The sequence below is a fragment of the Carassius carassius genome, chromosome 14, assembly GCF_963082965.1.
Source record: "Carassius carassius chromosome 14, fCarCar2.1, whole genome shotgun sequence".
NCBI lineage: Eukaryota > Metazoa > Chordata > Actinopteri > Cypriniformes > Cyprinidae > Carassius > Carassius carassius.
In genome coordinates this window covers 17002285-17020025 of record NC_081768.1, presented here as the reverse complement: position 1 = coordinate 17020025, position 17741 = coordinate 17002285, and the positions used below count along the sequence as shown (strand labels likewise).

Genomic DNA, 17741 nt, shown 5'->3' with positions numbered 1-17741 from the left:
GGAATACTTTTAAAACTACATTTTATGAAACAATAACAGTAATATTTTGAAAATGATTGTTAAATGATTAAAAGTTAAATGGTGGTTGAAATCACAATGCTGCATGAACTCAACCAATCTGCGTGTTTAGCGCCCAAGTCCCGCCCACGAGAGTTACGAACCTTTGAAAAAGTACTACCTCGCGAGCAGGCCATGGACTTTCTGAGGGGCATTTTTTACCCAAAAGGAACTTTATTTAGAGACTGGTTCCTGTGGTGGAAACACACTGAGTACCAGCCCAAAGTCCCTATAGTTCCTGGGTAAAGTTCCAGCCGTGGAAACACGGCTATACTTGATGTAGCCTGTCAATACACAAATGGATGACAATAGGTCATCAATTAACCTAATACTGCTGTACTGTATGTGACTTTTATTAGATTACTGATATGACTAGTGGTTCATGTGAGGGAACATCAATTTTGACACTTTTCAAGAGTACAATTTCAGTTCACTAGCTTGTCATGAAGTATCATTAGCTCAGAGCTGCCATCTGGTGGTCATAGCTGAGTAAATAAAATAAAAAAAATTCTCAGTTGAGGAAATCATTCGTGTGAAAAAAGAAACTTCCGGAAAATATACATGTATAATCTGAATGTGTCAGGTTCGAATTGACATGGAAACATAAGGTTTTTGTCTTCTTTGCAGTTGATTTTCAGAAGCAATTAAAAAGTATCTCTGTGGCAGGTTTTTTACAGCTGTCCGGTCTCTTTTCATTTTGTCTCTGCTTGCTTTGGGGATTTTCATGACTCTCTTTGGAGGGGAGAGTGGTCTAGTCATGTTTCGAGGTAGCATAGAAGGTATTGCCTTAGATTTCTGGTTAGGCTTCCTCTTTGTATTGTTTGATTTTGCAGCTGTTTGCTGTTGGTCAGAGTTTTTGGAGTCTGCATATTCAGCCATTACCCCAACCACATTCAGACTGACAATGGCCTCTGAAATCCCTGCCATGTTTTGTGCTCTGCACCGGTACTCTCCTGCATCGTTATATGATATTCCATTCAGACTGACTGCTGACCAGCGGATTCCCACACGTGGAGATTCTTGTACATCTGTAGGCAGTGAAGTGATTATGTGATCAGACATTAAATCAAATAAATGAAGATAACACTCACTTACGTGACAGTTTACTAGCTCATAAATTAGTAAAACATTAGCACCAGTGTGCTTTGTAAGATAATATTTAAACACAAAGGTTTTAAACTAAGTATACTACGGCTAAAAAGTTAATTATTTTACGTGTGAACATTTCTAATGGTAACTTACAGCCAGAGAGTTTTTTGGGCAATCTTTCAGTGTCCATGCGGCTTTGCATCTGCTTACAACAACCTTAAAATAAAGGAACATATACACTGAAGACCAGAATTCTGAGATTATCCATGAAAGTCACTTGCAAACTATTTTTCTTATATATATATATATATATATATATATATATATATCAGCATAACAATTAAGTGAAACATTTAACTGAAAAAAGGTTTCACATTTGAAGTCTTAAATTTTTTCTAAAAAAAAAAGATAAACGTACAGAAAGAGACAGCATCATCTATTAATGATTTTGGTATAATTTATATACTATTATACAGTAGTATTTTGTAATATTTTGAATTACAACCCCAAATCCAGAGAAGTTGGGACATTTTGTAAAATGCAATAAAATCAAGAATCTTTGATTTTTTTCATTCTCTTTAACTTTTATGTAACTGACAAAAGTACAAAGAAAAGATTTCCAAAGTTTTCACTGACCAACGTAAATGCATTTTGTAAATATGAAATATGAAGTTTGGATTTTGATGGCTGCAACACGCTCCAAAAAAGTAGGGACAGAAACACATTTAACACTACTGTGTCACATCAACCTTTCTTTTAGTTACAGTTTCATAGTTTGGGAACTGAGGATACTAATTGTTAAAGTTTTGCAAGCAAATCTCAGTAGTCTGAGATCGTTGTCTGATTCTCCTTCATACATTTTCAGGCAGGCCAGTCTTATCACATTCTCTCTGTCTCTAAACCACGCTGTTGTAGCACATGCAGAATGAGAGCTGGCATTGTCTTGATCTAATAACCATGGACTTCCAATGAAAGACATCATATTGATGGCAGTATATTTCTCTGTACAATCCCAATATATGCCTCCGTGTCCATAGTACCTTCGCACATATGCGAAGTTGCTAATGAAAGTCTGGATGGTCCCTTTGGTCTTTGGGACTGAGAACTCGAAATCCATTTTTCCCAGAAACAAGTTGAAATGTGGACTCATCTGAGCACAGCAAACGTTTTCACTGTCTTTTTGACTATCTTAGATGAGCTTTGAACCAGAGAACCCGGCATAGAATTGAAGTATAGCTTTCTCCTAGAGTAACAGATATTCAAGTTGCATTTGTTGATGCAGCAGCAGACTGTGTTAAGTGACAGCAGTTTTCTGAAGTACTCCTGAGCACATGTGGCTATATTTATCACATATTTATCACATGCAGCACGATGGTTTCTTATGCAATGCCATCGCAGGGCTCAAAGGTCAAGCACATTCAACTGAGGTTTCCTGCCTTGCCTTACATGAACTGTGATTTCTCTGGATTCCCTGAATCTTTTCACAATATAATGTTAGGTACTTAGTGAAAGACCTAAATTCTTGTGAGAAATTCTTCTCTCTTTGGAATATGATTTTTTTATTTGTTTGACACTTCTTTTGTGAAATTTGGCACAAAGTGATGAGTCATGATCCAGCTTTGCTTGCAAAGACTGAGATACTTCTCTTATACCCAGACATGATACCCTGACCCATTACCAGTTAACCTACTTACTGTGAACAAAACAGTTTAACATGGATATTCTATAACCTTTTCACTTTTATTTTGCCTCTGTCCCAACTTTTTTTTTAATGTGTTGCAGCCGTCAATAAAGAAATTTGTTCATATTTACAAAATACAATTACGTTGGTCAGTGAAAAATCTTCAAATATTATCTTAAAAGTTATAGAGCTTTTTTTTTTTGCTTTTTACAAAACTTCTCTTGAATTGGGGTTGTGGCTTTTATTTTATATTTTCAGTTTTTATTTTAATGATAGTAATTTTGTTATATGCTTTTGTCATTTTTAAAAGATCTTTTAAATATTTTTACTTAGCTTTAATTTATATTTCAGCTTTAATTTTAGTACCTTAAATTTTATATTAGTTATCAAAATTTTGTTTTAGGTTTTTACGTTTTTTAAACCTAAGATTTATATTTTATTTATTTCATCTGAATTTCAATGAACAAAAATATTTTAAATATTTAAATACATGATTTTTATTTAAAAACCATTATTTATATACAACTGCTAATTTATTTAGTATTTATTAGTCATTTGAATTATTTTTATATTTTCAGGTTTAATTTTAATTTTGGTCATTTTGTTATGTGCTTTTGTTATTTATTTAGTTTTTTATTATATTATGTTTCTAATTATACATTATTCAGTTAGTTGCCAAAGTAACATTTCTTGTTTTTTTTTTTTGGAATAATTTTAGTTAACAATAACAACACTGGTGTGTATGAAAATATGCCACATGAGTATATAAGAAGATACCTTGTTTATAAAGGTTGGGTATAGCAGATTTGATCCACATAAGTGTTGGGGTCGGGTGTCCTGCAGCTTCACAGCGAAATAGGACATTGCTACCCAGTAGAGCTGTGATCTTGGTGGCAGAGGTCACCACATAAGGCCTGCGGCAGCGAGTGAGCTCCACGCTCTGAAAGGGAACTCCAGCAAGATCTGGCGGTTCACTACAGGTCAGGAATCGATCCAACAGGACCAGAGAAGTTTCTGGGGCTTTACTTATGTCAAGCAAAGTGGAAAGCCTACAGTCACACACCCAGGGGTTGTCCTGTAAACCTGCAGAAAGGATGAAGAGGGTGAGAGAGGGTGATGACACACTGGGTCTAAAAAGGTGTACACTGATTACATAATCAGTTCTCTCCAGCATGACTGGACTAATCAGAGTACAGGGCTTTGGTTTCCACTGGAGGAACGCAGTGAGCCATCAAAAGGCTGAAGACTCTCAGATCGCACTTAGATATCACGTATGTGTTTGTGTGAACCAGTCAGGTGGGGTAAATATTTAATTGCCATGAGACATTCATGACTTAATTTGGTTTCACTGACTTTGGCAGTGTCTGTGTGCATGAGTGTGAACAACTTGTCGATTAATTTTGTGAGAGCCAATCAGGGTGTGTTTACTAGATTGTAATATGTTATATGTTCAAATAAAAAAAACTGGCTCACTAAAAACAGCTGGATCCAAATTTCAGAAACCACAGAAAATCTCGGATCCGAAATTTAGTTAAAAGGGATAGTTTTTACCCCAAAACTGTATGACTTTATTTCTTTTGTGGAACATAAAAGAAGATATTTTTGAGAAGGAAGAGGGTTTTTGAATTTTTTTTAAATATCTTCCTGTCCTGCAGAAGTAAGTAAGTAAAGCAAGGCAGGAATAACATGAGGATGAGTAAATGATGACAGAACTTCATCTTGGGTGAACCATTCCTTTAAATTAAGATTTTAGGACATTGTTAAAAACAAAGATGTAGAATGAATGAGAAATAGTTCAAATCTGTTTAAATTAAATATTGAAGAATAAGATACAACACACCTAAATTAGAAATTTTTTTAATTGTATATTTTTTTAATTATTAATTGATTTTAAGTATTATACTAACAATGTTTTACTTTAAAAAACAAAAACAACTTTTAATATTTAATATAAACTGCAAAATAAGAGTCTTAGTTGATACACCTTTGAACCCCACTGTAAAGTACCTCATATTGTCGCCAGTAGCATATGCTATTTGTAGATCACTCACAAGCAGTAGGTTATCTAGTTATCAGTGACTTACATTTGCTTTTTTTCATTTTAGTTATCATCCAAACAAATGATCTACAGTGTGGTGTTTCACCTAAAACCACTGAGCGCTGGGTCTGAGTGCTGTCACTGAACGGCCAGAGAGCAGTCAGATCATTAGGCAGGGTGCTCAGCCTGTTGCTCGAGAGGTCCAGGTAAGTCACATTGGCAAGGTAACGCGCGGCCAGGGGAGGGATTCGTGCCAGACGGTTGTTGTGCAGTCCAAGAGTTCGGAGGCGGGGCACATCCTTGAGTCCCTCCCAGGGGAAGGAGGAGAGGAGGTTCCCATCCAGTCGTAACTCATGAAGGAAAGACAGGTTTGTGAAACTCCTTGGATGAAGAACAGTGATGGAGTTATATGTAAGCCACAAATACAGCAGTTCTGGCATGGCAGAGAAAGCACCTCTGAAGATCCTGGAAACAGAGGTGCGCTCTAGACGAAACTTGACTGCATCGCTTGGCAGATCTACTGGAATGGCAGCCAAGGTTGGGTTTTTACAGAGCACAGTTCTAAGGAAAACATGAATTTAATTTTTAATGCCCATCACATTGTTATATACAAATCGAAAAGTCCTTAAAAATAATGCCCAATGTACAGTTAATATAAAGAAATTTGCTGCATTAATTTTTCACATTTTCAATAGTGTCAATGCAGTTAAAAATCTACAACTTACAAATACACCTGACCTGACTAATGGCACACTGCGAAAAATAGTAACAAAACAACAAGAGATTGGAGGCGAGAGTGTGTGGATGGAAGAAGCCAGGAGCACAGACTTAACCAAGCAAAAAAAGATTACAGATAAGATAACCCATATGACTGTACCTGAGTCCCTTGCCATTGCTGTGACCATGGAGCACACAGGTGCACAGAGACGGACATGATGGATTCTGTGCACAGACCACCAAAGCCAAGCACAAAGTAAGGTCTGCATACAGAAGTGGATGCATCGCTTTAGAGACACATAAAGCATCCCACATGCTTCTGTTCCAGGAAAGAAGTACCACTCTCTGTCTGTGACATTCCCAAATACTGCCGTAGATTAAGACAAACGCTAAAAGGATTAGTTCAGATTACTGTGGTGAGGAGCAGATCAACACCTATAGTCAGTGTAGTAAAGAGAAACATGCCCTGGTACTGATGTATTACAATAAAAATAGAAGTACGGTGGAAAATTACTCTATTAAATTTAAAGAATATGTGTATATAGTGCAGGTGGCTGATAATGCTTAACTTATTTAATTCACTGATACAGTAGCAAATTGGATAAAGCTACACATAAATTTCACAATGCAAGTTTGCATATCTATCACTTTGATTGCATTAATTATTCCATCTTTAATTATAAATATATAGTTTTCTCTCATGAATGGAAATGGAAGCAGAGTAATTTGTATAATTTGGCCTGTAGAGATGGGCCTTTTTCAAAGTCTGCTTTGTGAAGCTTCAAAACATGTTTATTTTGTTTTTAATCAATGGTTTGGAGCTTGTTTCAAACCTGTGGGTCAAATCACATGATTCTTAAAAACTGCTCTTTGTTACATCTTAAAGTACAGAATGTTGGATTCAAAAAATGTCTAAATTCTGTTTTGGATTGACTTTTCAAATTTTATTAAAATACTTTTGTGTCAGTTGAAACTTGTGCTTTCTGTTGACTCTTTTGAAAGCAGACCCTTTCAAATTAAATTTATAATTAATTGTTACGGTTTCATGCTAAATTCTAGATTTATAAATGTAAATTTCAAAGAAAATTATAATTTTTTTTATAACTTTTTTCCAGAAAGATATGATGTACGTATATTGAATTCTTTAAGGAACTCTTACAACTTAAATGCCTCTAAAACCAATCTATGGTGTAATAAAATATAATAGAATTTGTCACTAGATTGCATTGATCAGTTAAACCTGTAAACGAGTGCCTGATTTAACTGATCTCGGGTCAGTTTTATAATGCAAGTTACATTTTTCAAAATAATTGATGTAATTAATAATGCTACTGATGTCTGTATAATACAGTTTGTGTATTATGTATATATACATAATTCGAAAAGGGGAATGCTGTTATATAAATCTAATTGCAAATGCTTCTAATTAAACTGCCAAGCCCTGCCCAATAACATAATGCAATCACTATAGGCTACACTTAATAAAACAAAACAAAATTTACAGAACCTTGATATTTAATGATATTTCATATTACATTTAATAGATTACGCTTTCATGAAAACATTTGTGATTGGTTTGTGAAAGCTGTCTTGCTTGGGTTTTTGTTGCATTTTGATCAGCAGGTGCTGCTAGTCAGTTGTGTTTCGAGCGCTTAGAAATAGTAAATATTAAAAAAAAAAAATGCTTCAGTTGATACAGAAAGATTCGCATCTCTCAAAAACTACCCGTAGAGAGAAGGTCCGCGTCCGCGTTGCTCAGAGTTGGGTTTCTCTCGCTATGGGGTCTGGGAAGGGAAAAACCCCGGGGTGGAGCCACGGCGGCGTGATCACAGAGCGCTTTCAGCGGAGTTGAAGAACTCTCTCTGCCGCTCCGCTCCACTTATATACAGAGCTCCACTCCGGCTTTCGGTCTGCGTTGCTTGGTAACTACCTTGATGCTTCGGTTTCTTGTGGAACTTTTTTCCGTTTGCCCAGAAGAAATAGTCTAACTAACTTCCCAGTTTCGCCTGCTCAATAATTGTGGCTACAATAAGGTAAATTAAAAAGATAGATAGATAAATACATACTCCATCCTGCCATGATTCACAAGGTGGTGTTGGAGTCCCTCCCTCTGCTCTCAGATGACTGCAGCAGCAGACAGCAGCGCTCTCTCTCTCTCTGACCGACAGCAGCAGCAGAATGGCGGCGGTGGAGACACGGGAGTGCGAGACGGAGGGCTGCCGCAGCGAAGCGAAGCTACAGTGTCCCACCTGCATCAAACTCGGAATTCAAGGCTCATACTTTTGCTCTCAGGTGAAGCTCTGACACTTTTGGTTTAAGAAACAAGCGAAGCACTCTGGGTCTCTCGCTCATGTCACGCTGCCGGCCTACGAGACTGAGCTCAGCGTTAGCTAGCTAACATTAGCTGCCTTACATCACAAACAGACACTTTAAACCTTACTCTGAGCTTTGACGTTTACATCAAAGTATTGTGCGTGATGATTTTCTGGATGACAGATTTGTCTGAGATGTTTAACCCTTAAACACGGAGTGGAAATGTAATTTGCAAGCGGTTTCTTTGCTCAGCGTGCTTTAAATGACTTCAGCTCAACGTGGCTCGCGTGCTGCTCAGTTGTCAAATCATCACATTAACCCTTTACTTATTTTATTTCTAAATTTCTAAAGATTTAGGGCAAAACTATGCATAAATCGGTGCAGCCTGTAAGAAAATGTAGCTCTTTTCATTTTCGTGTGATTTTGCTAGGCACTCCTAGCCTGGGTGTGTTTCAAACCTTAGTGAGCTGCCTGTATAGACAGCATTGTGGACATCATAAGTGTTTTATGAGTCACTTGCTCATGATTGTCAAAAAGGCTGTCTAGTTTGGTAGCTCACTCTGCTTTGAGACAAAATCTACAAGTGCCCAATATTTTTTAAATGTCTACATGGACAGCATTTTGGCCATCATATGGGTTTTTTGAGGCATACGCTCAAAAATGCTGTCTAGGTAGACAGCTCATTACATTTGAGACGCCTCTCTGGACTCGAGCACATGTTGCAGGGCAGATCTGCTGTCCTGCTTGCTGGGTTGAGAGGCTGATTTGATGACAGGGCGCTGCCAAGCCCAATATATCTGATTTGACATTTCCACCAATTCCATCTGATTCAAACTCTCGCCCTAATTAGATGAGCTGTTGTAACTCACCCTCATATAATTCTAGACCTGAATGAATTTCTCTCTTCTGTGGAACACTTTTGTGTTTCATACATTTCATAAATTGCAAGTAAATTGTGTTCAGTATAGTTTGGCCACCGACATTCTTGAGAATATCCTGTTTTATGTTCCACAGATAAAAGTCATACATGAGTATTTTTATATTTGAGCAAGCTATCCGTGTGATACTGTAAAATGGTGCCGAGGTTTTTGAAGTATTATGTGAAATTCCTTGTAATTGTGCTAAAGTATATGCTTCAAGTATGTTTATGTACTTCCTATTTAAATAGGAAGTCAGAGATGGAAAGGTTTCTGTCTTTTTTGAAAATAACCAATAATCGTTAATTAACATTACAAGTGTGAACCTCGATTTATTGCTTATTTATTAAGTAGACTTTTTGCATTTGTTTCAAGATCATCATCAAATTTAAAGAGTGTGTCAAATTTTAATTAATAGAAATTAAGTATTAACAGATGCTAAAATATACACTGTTCAAAAGTTTGGTGTTGGTAAGAGTTTTACTATTTTTGGAGAAGTCTGTTATGTTCACCAAGGCTACATATATTTCATCAAAAATACTATAAACAGTAATATTATTAATGAAGTGCTGTTATAATTAAAAATAACTTTTCTCTTTAATTATATGTTCAAATATCATGTATTCCTGTGATGGCAAAGCTAAATTTTCAGCAGTCATTATTCCAGTTTAACATGATCCTTCATTATAATATGCTGATTTGCTGCTAATATCTTTGTGTAGAAACTGTGCTATCCTTTCAGGATTCTTTGATGATAGAAAGGTAAAAAAAGATTTGAAATAGAAATCTTTTTTTAGCATTTTTAATGTAATTATTGTGTCTTGTCTTGAGTGCATCCTTGTTCCATCAAAGGAATATTTTCATTCAGAAAGCTTTTGAACAGTAGTGTAACTTTGTACACTAACATATACATGCCTCAAAGCTAACAGACATTACGTTTTATGGTCTCTTTAAGAATTGACGTTGTGCGAGTAATAACTTGAGTTTTGTTTGTTTTTAGGAATGTTTCAAAGGCAGCTGGGCCACCCACAAACTGCTCCACAAAAAAGCAAGTATGTAGTGTGTTTTATTCACTCTCAATGTTGAGTGATGTTCAGTTCTGAATTTGCATTTTGTATGTGGAATACAAATCATGTCTATCATTAATATCTGGCTTTTCTTTTGCAGAGGAGGACAAAATAAAAGATGAGGGAAAGAACTGTGTGGAGAAAGAAATCAACACAGACCCGTGGCACGGGTACAGATACACTGGTAAACTGCGACCCCACTATCCACTGGTAAGGAGGCATGAACATTGACTGCGTGATAATTACAGCACACATACATCAGCATAGAACAAAACAAGTTTCTGCATTCAAACAGTTAGTTTCTTCCTTTTTCTACATGTTTTCAGACTCCCATGCGGCTTGTTCCCAGCAACATCCAGAGACCAGACTATGCAGATCATCCTTTGGGTATGATTGCAAATCCCCTCACACATAATTTAGACCTCATTATGTAAATTATGCACTGATCAGCCGCTGTCAACTGGACTAGCTTTCTTGCTCCATGCCCTTTATTTGAGGCATTGCACTTTTCTAACAGACTGCCCTGTTCATTATTACTCCTGTGTGAAGTTTAAACTTTTGAGCCTTGAAATGGCCCACTGACATACAAGCTTTTAAACTAATGGCCTCCTTCTCATCAGCTGAAGTGCTGTTTGATTTTAAATGGAGGAGTGTTTGCTGCAGTAGCACACGTCTGACCAGATCAACCACAGTTTCATGAAGATGTGCAAGAATAACCTTTGTTTACAGAAAACTCTTAAGTTTGTTTGGCATGTCGTTGGTGCATCTTTATCATCCTTATTATTTGGAGATTAATGCTCTTATAATCATTAGATTATAAAAAGAGGCCTAAAAAGTTTTATTTGGTTAGTTGGATATGCATAATCCACACCTACTGCATGATTTTCCTGAAGTCCTATTTAATTAGGACTAGGTTAAACCTGAGGAGCTTTGGTCATTTGTTTGTGAAAGTGTTTTTGTTGTCCTTATCTTTTCAGAATTAAGCAAATCAAACCTTTAAGAAGTAAAATTAAAAACCGCACTATTGTGAAATATTATTAGATTTTGAGAATTCATTTTTATTTTTAGGTATGTTAAAATATAATTTATTCCTGTGGTATAAAGCTGAATTTTCAACAGGCATTGTCACATGATTCCTCAGAAATCATTCTAATGTGATGATTTGCAACTCAATCAATTCTTATAATTAATGTTGAAAACAGTATTGCTTAATAGTTTTGTGGAAACAGTGATACTTTTTTAAATAAATGATTAGAAAAAAAAACCACAATTTATTTTTACACAAAAATCTTCTCTAACATTGTAAATGTCTTTATTGCCATTTCACTCTACTGAATTAAAGTATTAAAAATCTTACTAACTACAGACTTTACACAGTGTATAAATATATATATATATATATATATATATATATATATATATATATATATATATATATATATTTAAGAGATTATCACTAACCTGCTAGTTACTCTGTTAGTGTGTCTGTGAACTGTGTAAAATGTGAAGCTCTTAGAGAAGGTTATATTTATTGCAGTGAAATGCATAGATGTTTGTGTGACTTAAGTGTCTGAATACTTTTTGGGGGGCTTGTAAAGGATATTTTAAATAATACACGTGTCTTTGAATAGAAGAGCGATTGCACAAACCCTTTTTTTTCTTATAGCATAGAAGCATCTCTCATGAATCACTGTTTTGTGAATAAATGCTCATTTGTTCTCCATTAACGGATGCTGCAGAGTCTTCCCGTAAGTAACCGTTATGGTGGTGGTTAGTTGCTATTAGTCTCCAGTAGTTCCAGCCTTTCATTCCTTTGTTATTAGCTCATCCGTGAGTCTCCGGGCCCCGGCTCTCAAACAGTAGAAGAGTGAAGTGTTGAAAAAGCCAGAAAAGTTTTAGAATGTTTAGCATGTGTTACTGTAAAAAAAAAATGTTGTGTAATATAATTTGTTTGTTTGTTTGCTGGTTTTTATTCTATTTGTTAATCTTGTATTTTTTTTAATGGTTTTTGCCATGAAAATAGCCATAGATGCTGACATGGCATTAAATAAATATATACTATACTATTGAAAAGCCTAATGTCTTCAAAAGCATCCAAAGGCTAAGTCAGGAGTGAGTGTGTATCTTTAGGACTTCTTAGTAAGAGCGTGTGTGTGATGGTCCTGAAGTCACCTTATAAACGTTTCCATTTACCTGTGTGTGTGTGTGTGTGTGTGTGTTGGGGGTGGGCTGCTGCAGTGTGTGTCTGAAGCTCTTCTCTCGCTCTCTGCAGCTGCAGAGGTTGGGTTGTTGGCAGGTACGAAGTCCCGCCGCTTCCCACGTGTGTCCGGCCGGTGATGTCCTCTTGTTTTAACAGTATTACAGGGAGTGGTTTGCTCCGCAGTGGGTGTATGAGTGTGTCTGTGTAGTAGCATGGCTCTGTCTGTTTCTGCATGGCTGATGTCGTTAATCAGGTGGGGCTAGAGTTGGGTGATATGACCATTGTTGTATTTGTATCCATTTTTGTTGGAAATTAAAATTTGGCTTGCGTTACTTTCCCTTGTTTTATTTAGCCTATTTATAAATTTTTTGCACATCCTGCTCCGTCTTTTTGCATTACTCTAAATTCCTTTACTGCTTTCAGTGTAAATAAAGCAGTTGTGCCAATTGACAACAATGCAAATGTGTCCACCTCGGTGCAAATGGTACACCGCAGGTCAAAAGTTTGGAATAATTGAGATATTTTGATGTTTCTGAATACTTACCAAGGCTGCATTTGTTAAATATAGTAAAAAAAAAACCAGCAATTTTGTTAAATATTATAACCATTTAAAATAGCTGTTTTCTGTTTGAATGCATTTTAAAAAGTCATTTATTACTGTGATAGCTGAATTTTCATTCATGTGTGTCATGTGATCTTTCAGAAATCTTTTTAATATACTTATTTGGTGCTTAATTTATTATCAATATTTAAAACCGTAGTGCTGCCTTATAATTTTAAGGAAACTTGTGATAAATTTAGCATCCTTGCTAAATAAAAGTATTCAATTTTTTCCAGTGGTAGTGCAGCAAAAACTGTTTTCAACATTGATAATAATAAGAAATGCTACTTAAGACGCAAATCAGCATATTAGAATGATTTCTGAAGGATCTTGTGACACTAAAGACTGGAGTAATGATGCTGAAAATTCAGCTCAGGAATAAATTACTTTTTATAATAGACAATAAGTCTCTTATGATGAGGGCATGAGTATTATTTCAATAACATAAAAAAAATCATAATTATTGTAAGCCTTTGATTGGTACAATATATAAAATCTCTTATCTTCAATGCCACACGATATATAGTCATATCGCCCAGCCCTTGCAGGAAGTGTCTGTGATTTACGTCATTGCCAAACTGTCATGTCCCAGACCTCACTGGATCAGCGACCGTGTGCGTGCGTGTGTGTTTCTATCTGTAAGAAGTGGTTGTGTTGTCCTCATTAGCTGACTGGAGACCATGCTGTTGAGATTCTGTTGTGGTGAAGGTCAGTAGGCAGAGCTAGTCCATATATTTGAGTGATAGTAAGATGCTTTTGTGGGTAGATGGGTATCTGCATATTTCACTGCTCATCAATTCACCAATTCATCACTGCTTGCAGGAATGTCAGAGTCAGAGCAGACCATGAAAGGGACGTCTCAGATTAAGATCCTCAATGCTGAAGAGATTGAGGGCATGAGAGTTGTCTGCAAGGTAATCCAACATCATAACTTCACACTTGATACCTTTGTGTAAAGAATAATAATTGAAATGCAACAGCTGGTATTTTGGGTGTTGCAAAAGCCATTTTCTGCCTCTATTTAAACACAGTTGTTCTGCCACAATTTGTTCTGCCACTAGTTTCTAATTTCAGATTTTAGTTAAGAGAACCCCAGAAAAACACTTGGTCACATATGATAAATATGCTGAAATATTGTCTAGTGGAATGGCAGCCTGTCAAGTCTCTGATGAGCACAAGTAAACAAAAGACATTTGAATTGGTAAATATAAAGACAATGTTTGTTTCCTTCAGCTGGCTCGAGAAGTCCTTGACATTGCTGCCATGATGGTGAAACCTGGAGTGACGACAGAGGAGATCGACCATGCGGTGCATTTGGTAAAATTTCACAGCATTTTTTCTTTTTCTTATCTACATTTTACAAATTAGCAGTCTGATCAGAGAAGAACGTTTAAATATAGGTTATCTAAGGGAAATGTGAAATTTCTTATGTATTTCACATTACATTTTATTTATCTATTATTATTTGTTCTAAATCAGTGGTTCTCTTTGAATCCAAGGCCCTCTTTGTCCAAGAGTTCCTCCTATTTAAGCTGTACATTTGGTACTTTTGTTATAGTAAAAACTCGTTGCCTTGTTGTTATCTTTGTTTTAGCATTTTTAAGCATTTTTATTAAGATTGTTAATATAACTAATTTAAATAATTTTAAGAAATCTTGGGGGTCCTCTTGGATGTTTGCCGAGGCCTCCTTGTGGACCCCTGGTTGAGAACCACTGCTGTAAATGTCATGTTTCATGTTGGAGTTTCCTTCTGGATCCAGTTTTTTACAATTGTTTGACAGCTGTTTTTGACAGTATGCATTTATTTCTTGTGAATTCTACTGTCACTGTCATTTGAGTAGGAAAGCCTGTATAAATGTTGATGCTAATGCCAAAGGATTTGTCCATTTTTGTTGGTTAAGGCATGCACAGCGAGGAACTGCTATCCCTCACCTCTGAACTACTACAACTTTCCCAAGTCCTGCTGCACTTCTGTCAATGAAGTCATCTGTCATGGGATCCCTGACCACCGTCCACTCCAGGAGGGGGACATACTGAACAGTATGTATTGACATACATTTGAACATATAGTATATGAATGCATCTGGCTGGCTTTACTCTCAAGTAGGCTGTTTTAAAGGGATAGAATCACCCTCCCTCTAAATTGACATTGTATTTCATATTTCAGTTAGTCAAGATGTCAGATAAACATTCACTGGACATTCGACATTTGTGCGTGACTGATTTTTCCACATGTTCACATTTCTGTGGATGCATTGGCTTGTTCTTGCAGAGCTCTGTCCAGAATGATGTTTTTTCCTTCCGCTCATTTTAAGTCCAGTAGTTAAAATGCCATATTATTAAAGCTATTTATTCTTGTTAATGCCATAATAAGTAAACGAAACAAATGACCAGTGACATGTAGATTTCTTTAGTCCTAGCTACGTGTTTTGTCATCGATCACCTTAATTTAAATATCATAGGCTACAGCACAGAGAACTGCTTCTATTTACATCTGATGTCAAATTGACACTGAACAGACCTTACGCTGAAGGCAGTATCCAGAACCAGATGGAATCTGCAGCTTTTTTTTTTTTGTGCTTTGCACAGAGTGTTAAAGTCTGTGGAATGGATTTCTGTTAAATGCAGGGTACTTTGGTTCAAATATTAGCTGAAAGCATAATCCTATCATTTTGTCTGTTTGTGTAGTTTTTTTACAGAGTTCTGTGTAACAAATGCAGAAAATAAATCTTCAGTCTTAAGGTAAATTGCACTAAATGTTACATATTCATTTTTTCTGCAGTCGACATAACAGTTTACTACAATGGTTGCCATGGAGATTTGAATGAAACCTTTTTTGTGGGTGAAGTGGATGAGGGAGCCAAGAGATTGGTTCAGACCACTTATGAATGTCTTATGCAAGCCATTGAGTCTGGTGAGTATGAAAGCACATGCAAACAACTATAACAATTAAAATTAAAATTGTACGAGTTCGACATTTGGCCTACATGATATAGTACAGTATGTTTGTCTGATGTGATGTACACTAATGATCTTTAGAGGGCAGACTTGCACAGAGGGATATCTGTGTTGAGATCTGAAGAAGCTTGTTTCTGTCTTGTGTCTAGTGAAGCCTGGTATCCGCTATCGTGAGCTGGGAAACATCATCCAGAAACACGCGCAGGCTAACGGTTTCTCTGTGGTACGGAGCTACTGTGGACATGGCATTCACAAACTGTTCCACACGGCACCAAACGTGCCACACTATGCCAGTGAGTAGTGTCTGAATGATACAAGCATTGCACACTGTGATGTAATCGAAACTGCAGAGAGTGCAAACACTCAATAAGCTTGAACTGTCCTTGTTTTATGTATTTCTGCAGAGAATAAAGCAGTAGGAGTGATGAAACCTGGTCATGTATTTACTATTGAGCCCATGATCTGCGAAGGTTAGAGACAAATCACAAAATTATTTTCATATCCATCCAAATTGTGTACTTATTGTTAAGAATGTTTTTCTTTTATAGTTAATGCATTCCAACGTGATTGGTTGGTTCATTTACACTTCCCCTTAAAGCTTTGGGGACAGTAAGATTTTTATTTTGTAAGAAATCATTACTCTTATTTAGCAAAGACACCTGAAAAGATATTTAAGATATTAAATAATATTAAGCCACTTAAATGTTTTCAGTATTGATAATGATAAGAATTGTGTCTTGAGCAGCAAATCAGCATATTAATATGAGTTATGAAGGATCATGTGACACTGAGGACTGGAGTAATGTTGCTGAAAATTCAGCTTTGCATTATAGGAATAAATTCCATTTTAAAATATATCAAACGGTTCTTTTCTTCTGTTAACAGATACTATTAACTATAAAAATGTGAGTTTTGATGAGATTAAGCATTGTAATCAACTGCTTATTTAAGAGTCTTTGCTCTGTGCAGGTGGCTGGCAGGATGAGACGTGGCCAGATGGCTGGACTGCAGTCACTCGTGACGGTAAACGCTCGGCCCAGTTTGAGCACACGCTCCTCGTGACAGAGACAGGCTGTGATATCCTCACGTGTCGTCTCGAGGATAATGGCCGTGCTCACTTCCTGTCCCAAATGTAGAATGATTGGGGTCATATCAGCCCTATTCTGCAGTGGAGGATACAACAGCTCCGCCCCTTATCACCAATCAGCCAATCACACAGTGGTTCTCTGTTGGGCAGGAGATGATTGGCCATGTGGCCGTGACAGTGGATTTGGGCAGGAGATAGAGATTTGTTTACTTCTGAATGTGTCACCTGACAGTCACATTAATCAGCTTGGATCCGAGTAAATACAAAGGCACTGGCCTTTAACCTGGTTACAGTGCCGCCACACTCTGTCTTCACAGCAGTGGTATCTGTGTGAGTGGTTTTGTGTGTGCGCACCTGTGTGTTTGAGAGAGTGTGTCGGCTGTGTGAGGTCTGCTGTCTCAGTCTGCTTCAGTGTGTTTGTATGCCTTGGCTTGTTGCAATGTACCATGTTTGTTTTGTTGGGGTTCGAGATGCAATGAGTCAAGTGTATGTGATAAAACACTGGAGTCTCTCCAAATCTCATCAGATGATGATTGATATATAAAACTCTTTACAGCTGAAAGAGTGCCTCGTAACATTATTGAACATTGTACAAATGTTTTTCATGAACTTCTACCAGTGTTCATAAGGTCCAATTAAATCGATCTTGTATGAGTGACTGTCTATGAACATCTAAAAAAACATTAGGCTAAGTACAATGGTTTAATTATGTTTCACCTGTTTGATGGACTTTCTGAAATGTCCTTTTACTGCAGTCATCCATAGTCAACGAAAAGATGATTTTTGTTTGTCTTTGGTCGTTTAATACCACTTAAAGAGCAATGTGAAAGTGATGCAGGCCTCATTGTCTGTTTGACGCGTCTCTTGAAATCTGTTTCAGTGTTTCAGGATTCAAGCTGAATTAAAGTATATTTTCTTCTTTATTGTGTTTTTTTTTTTTTGGTGTGTGTGTACAACAAATGCCAAACATCTGTCAATCAATACAAAGGAATGAAATTTAAACAATGACTTATGAA

General features: G+C 36.6%; 2 protein-coding genes across 3 annotated transcripts; one reads left to right on the top strand and one right to left on the bottom strand.

The window, feature by feature from the left end:
* Positions 1-587: 587 nt before the first annotated feature.
* On the bottom strand, positions 588-7782 carry lrit3b (leucine-rich repeat, immunoglobulin-like and transmembrane domains 3b). 2 transcript variants are annotated; one of them, XM_059566410.1, is made up of 6 exons: positions 7649-7782; positions 5743-5845; positions 4972-5426; positions 3605-3910; positions 1300-1362; positions 588-1085 (listed from the first exon to the last, which is right to left on the bottom strand). In XM_059566410.1, exons 1-6 carry the CDS (start codon positions 7659-7661, stop codon positions 637-639), a joined length of 1389 nt encoding a protein of 462 aa, XP_059422393.1. In that variant the 5' UTR covers positions 7662-7782; the 3' UTR covers positions 588-636. The 2 variants fall into 2 exon arrangements, with proteins under 2 accessions (XP_059422393.1, XP_059422392.1); XM_059566409.1 differs by lacking the exon at positions 7649-7782 and having other exon boundaries at positions 5743-5867.
* On the top strand, positions 7744-17648 carry LOC132157186 (methionine aminopeptidase 1-like). The gene is made up of 11 exons (XM_059566411.1): positions 7744-7874; positions 9813-9864; positions 9980-10089; positions 10206-10266; positions 13503-13594; positions 13914-13997; positions 14582-14720; positions 15463-15594; positions 15788-15931; positions 16043-16108; positions 16608-17648. The coding sequence occupies exons 1-11, from the start codon at positions 7761-7763 to the stop codon at positions 16772-16774; spliced, it is 1161 nt and encodes a 386-aa protein (XP_059422394.1). The 5' UTR covers positions 7744-7760; the 3' UTR covers positions 16775-17648.
* The last annotated feature ends 93 nt before the right edge of the window (positions 17649-17741 follow it).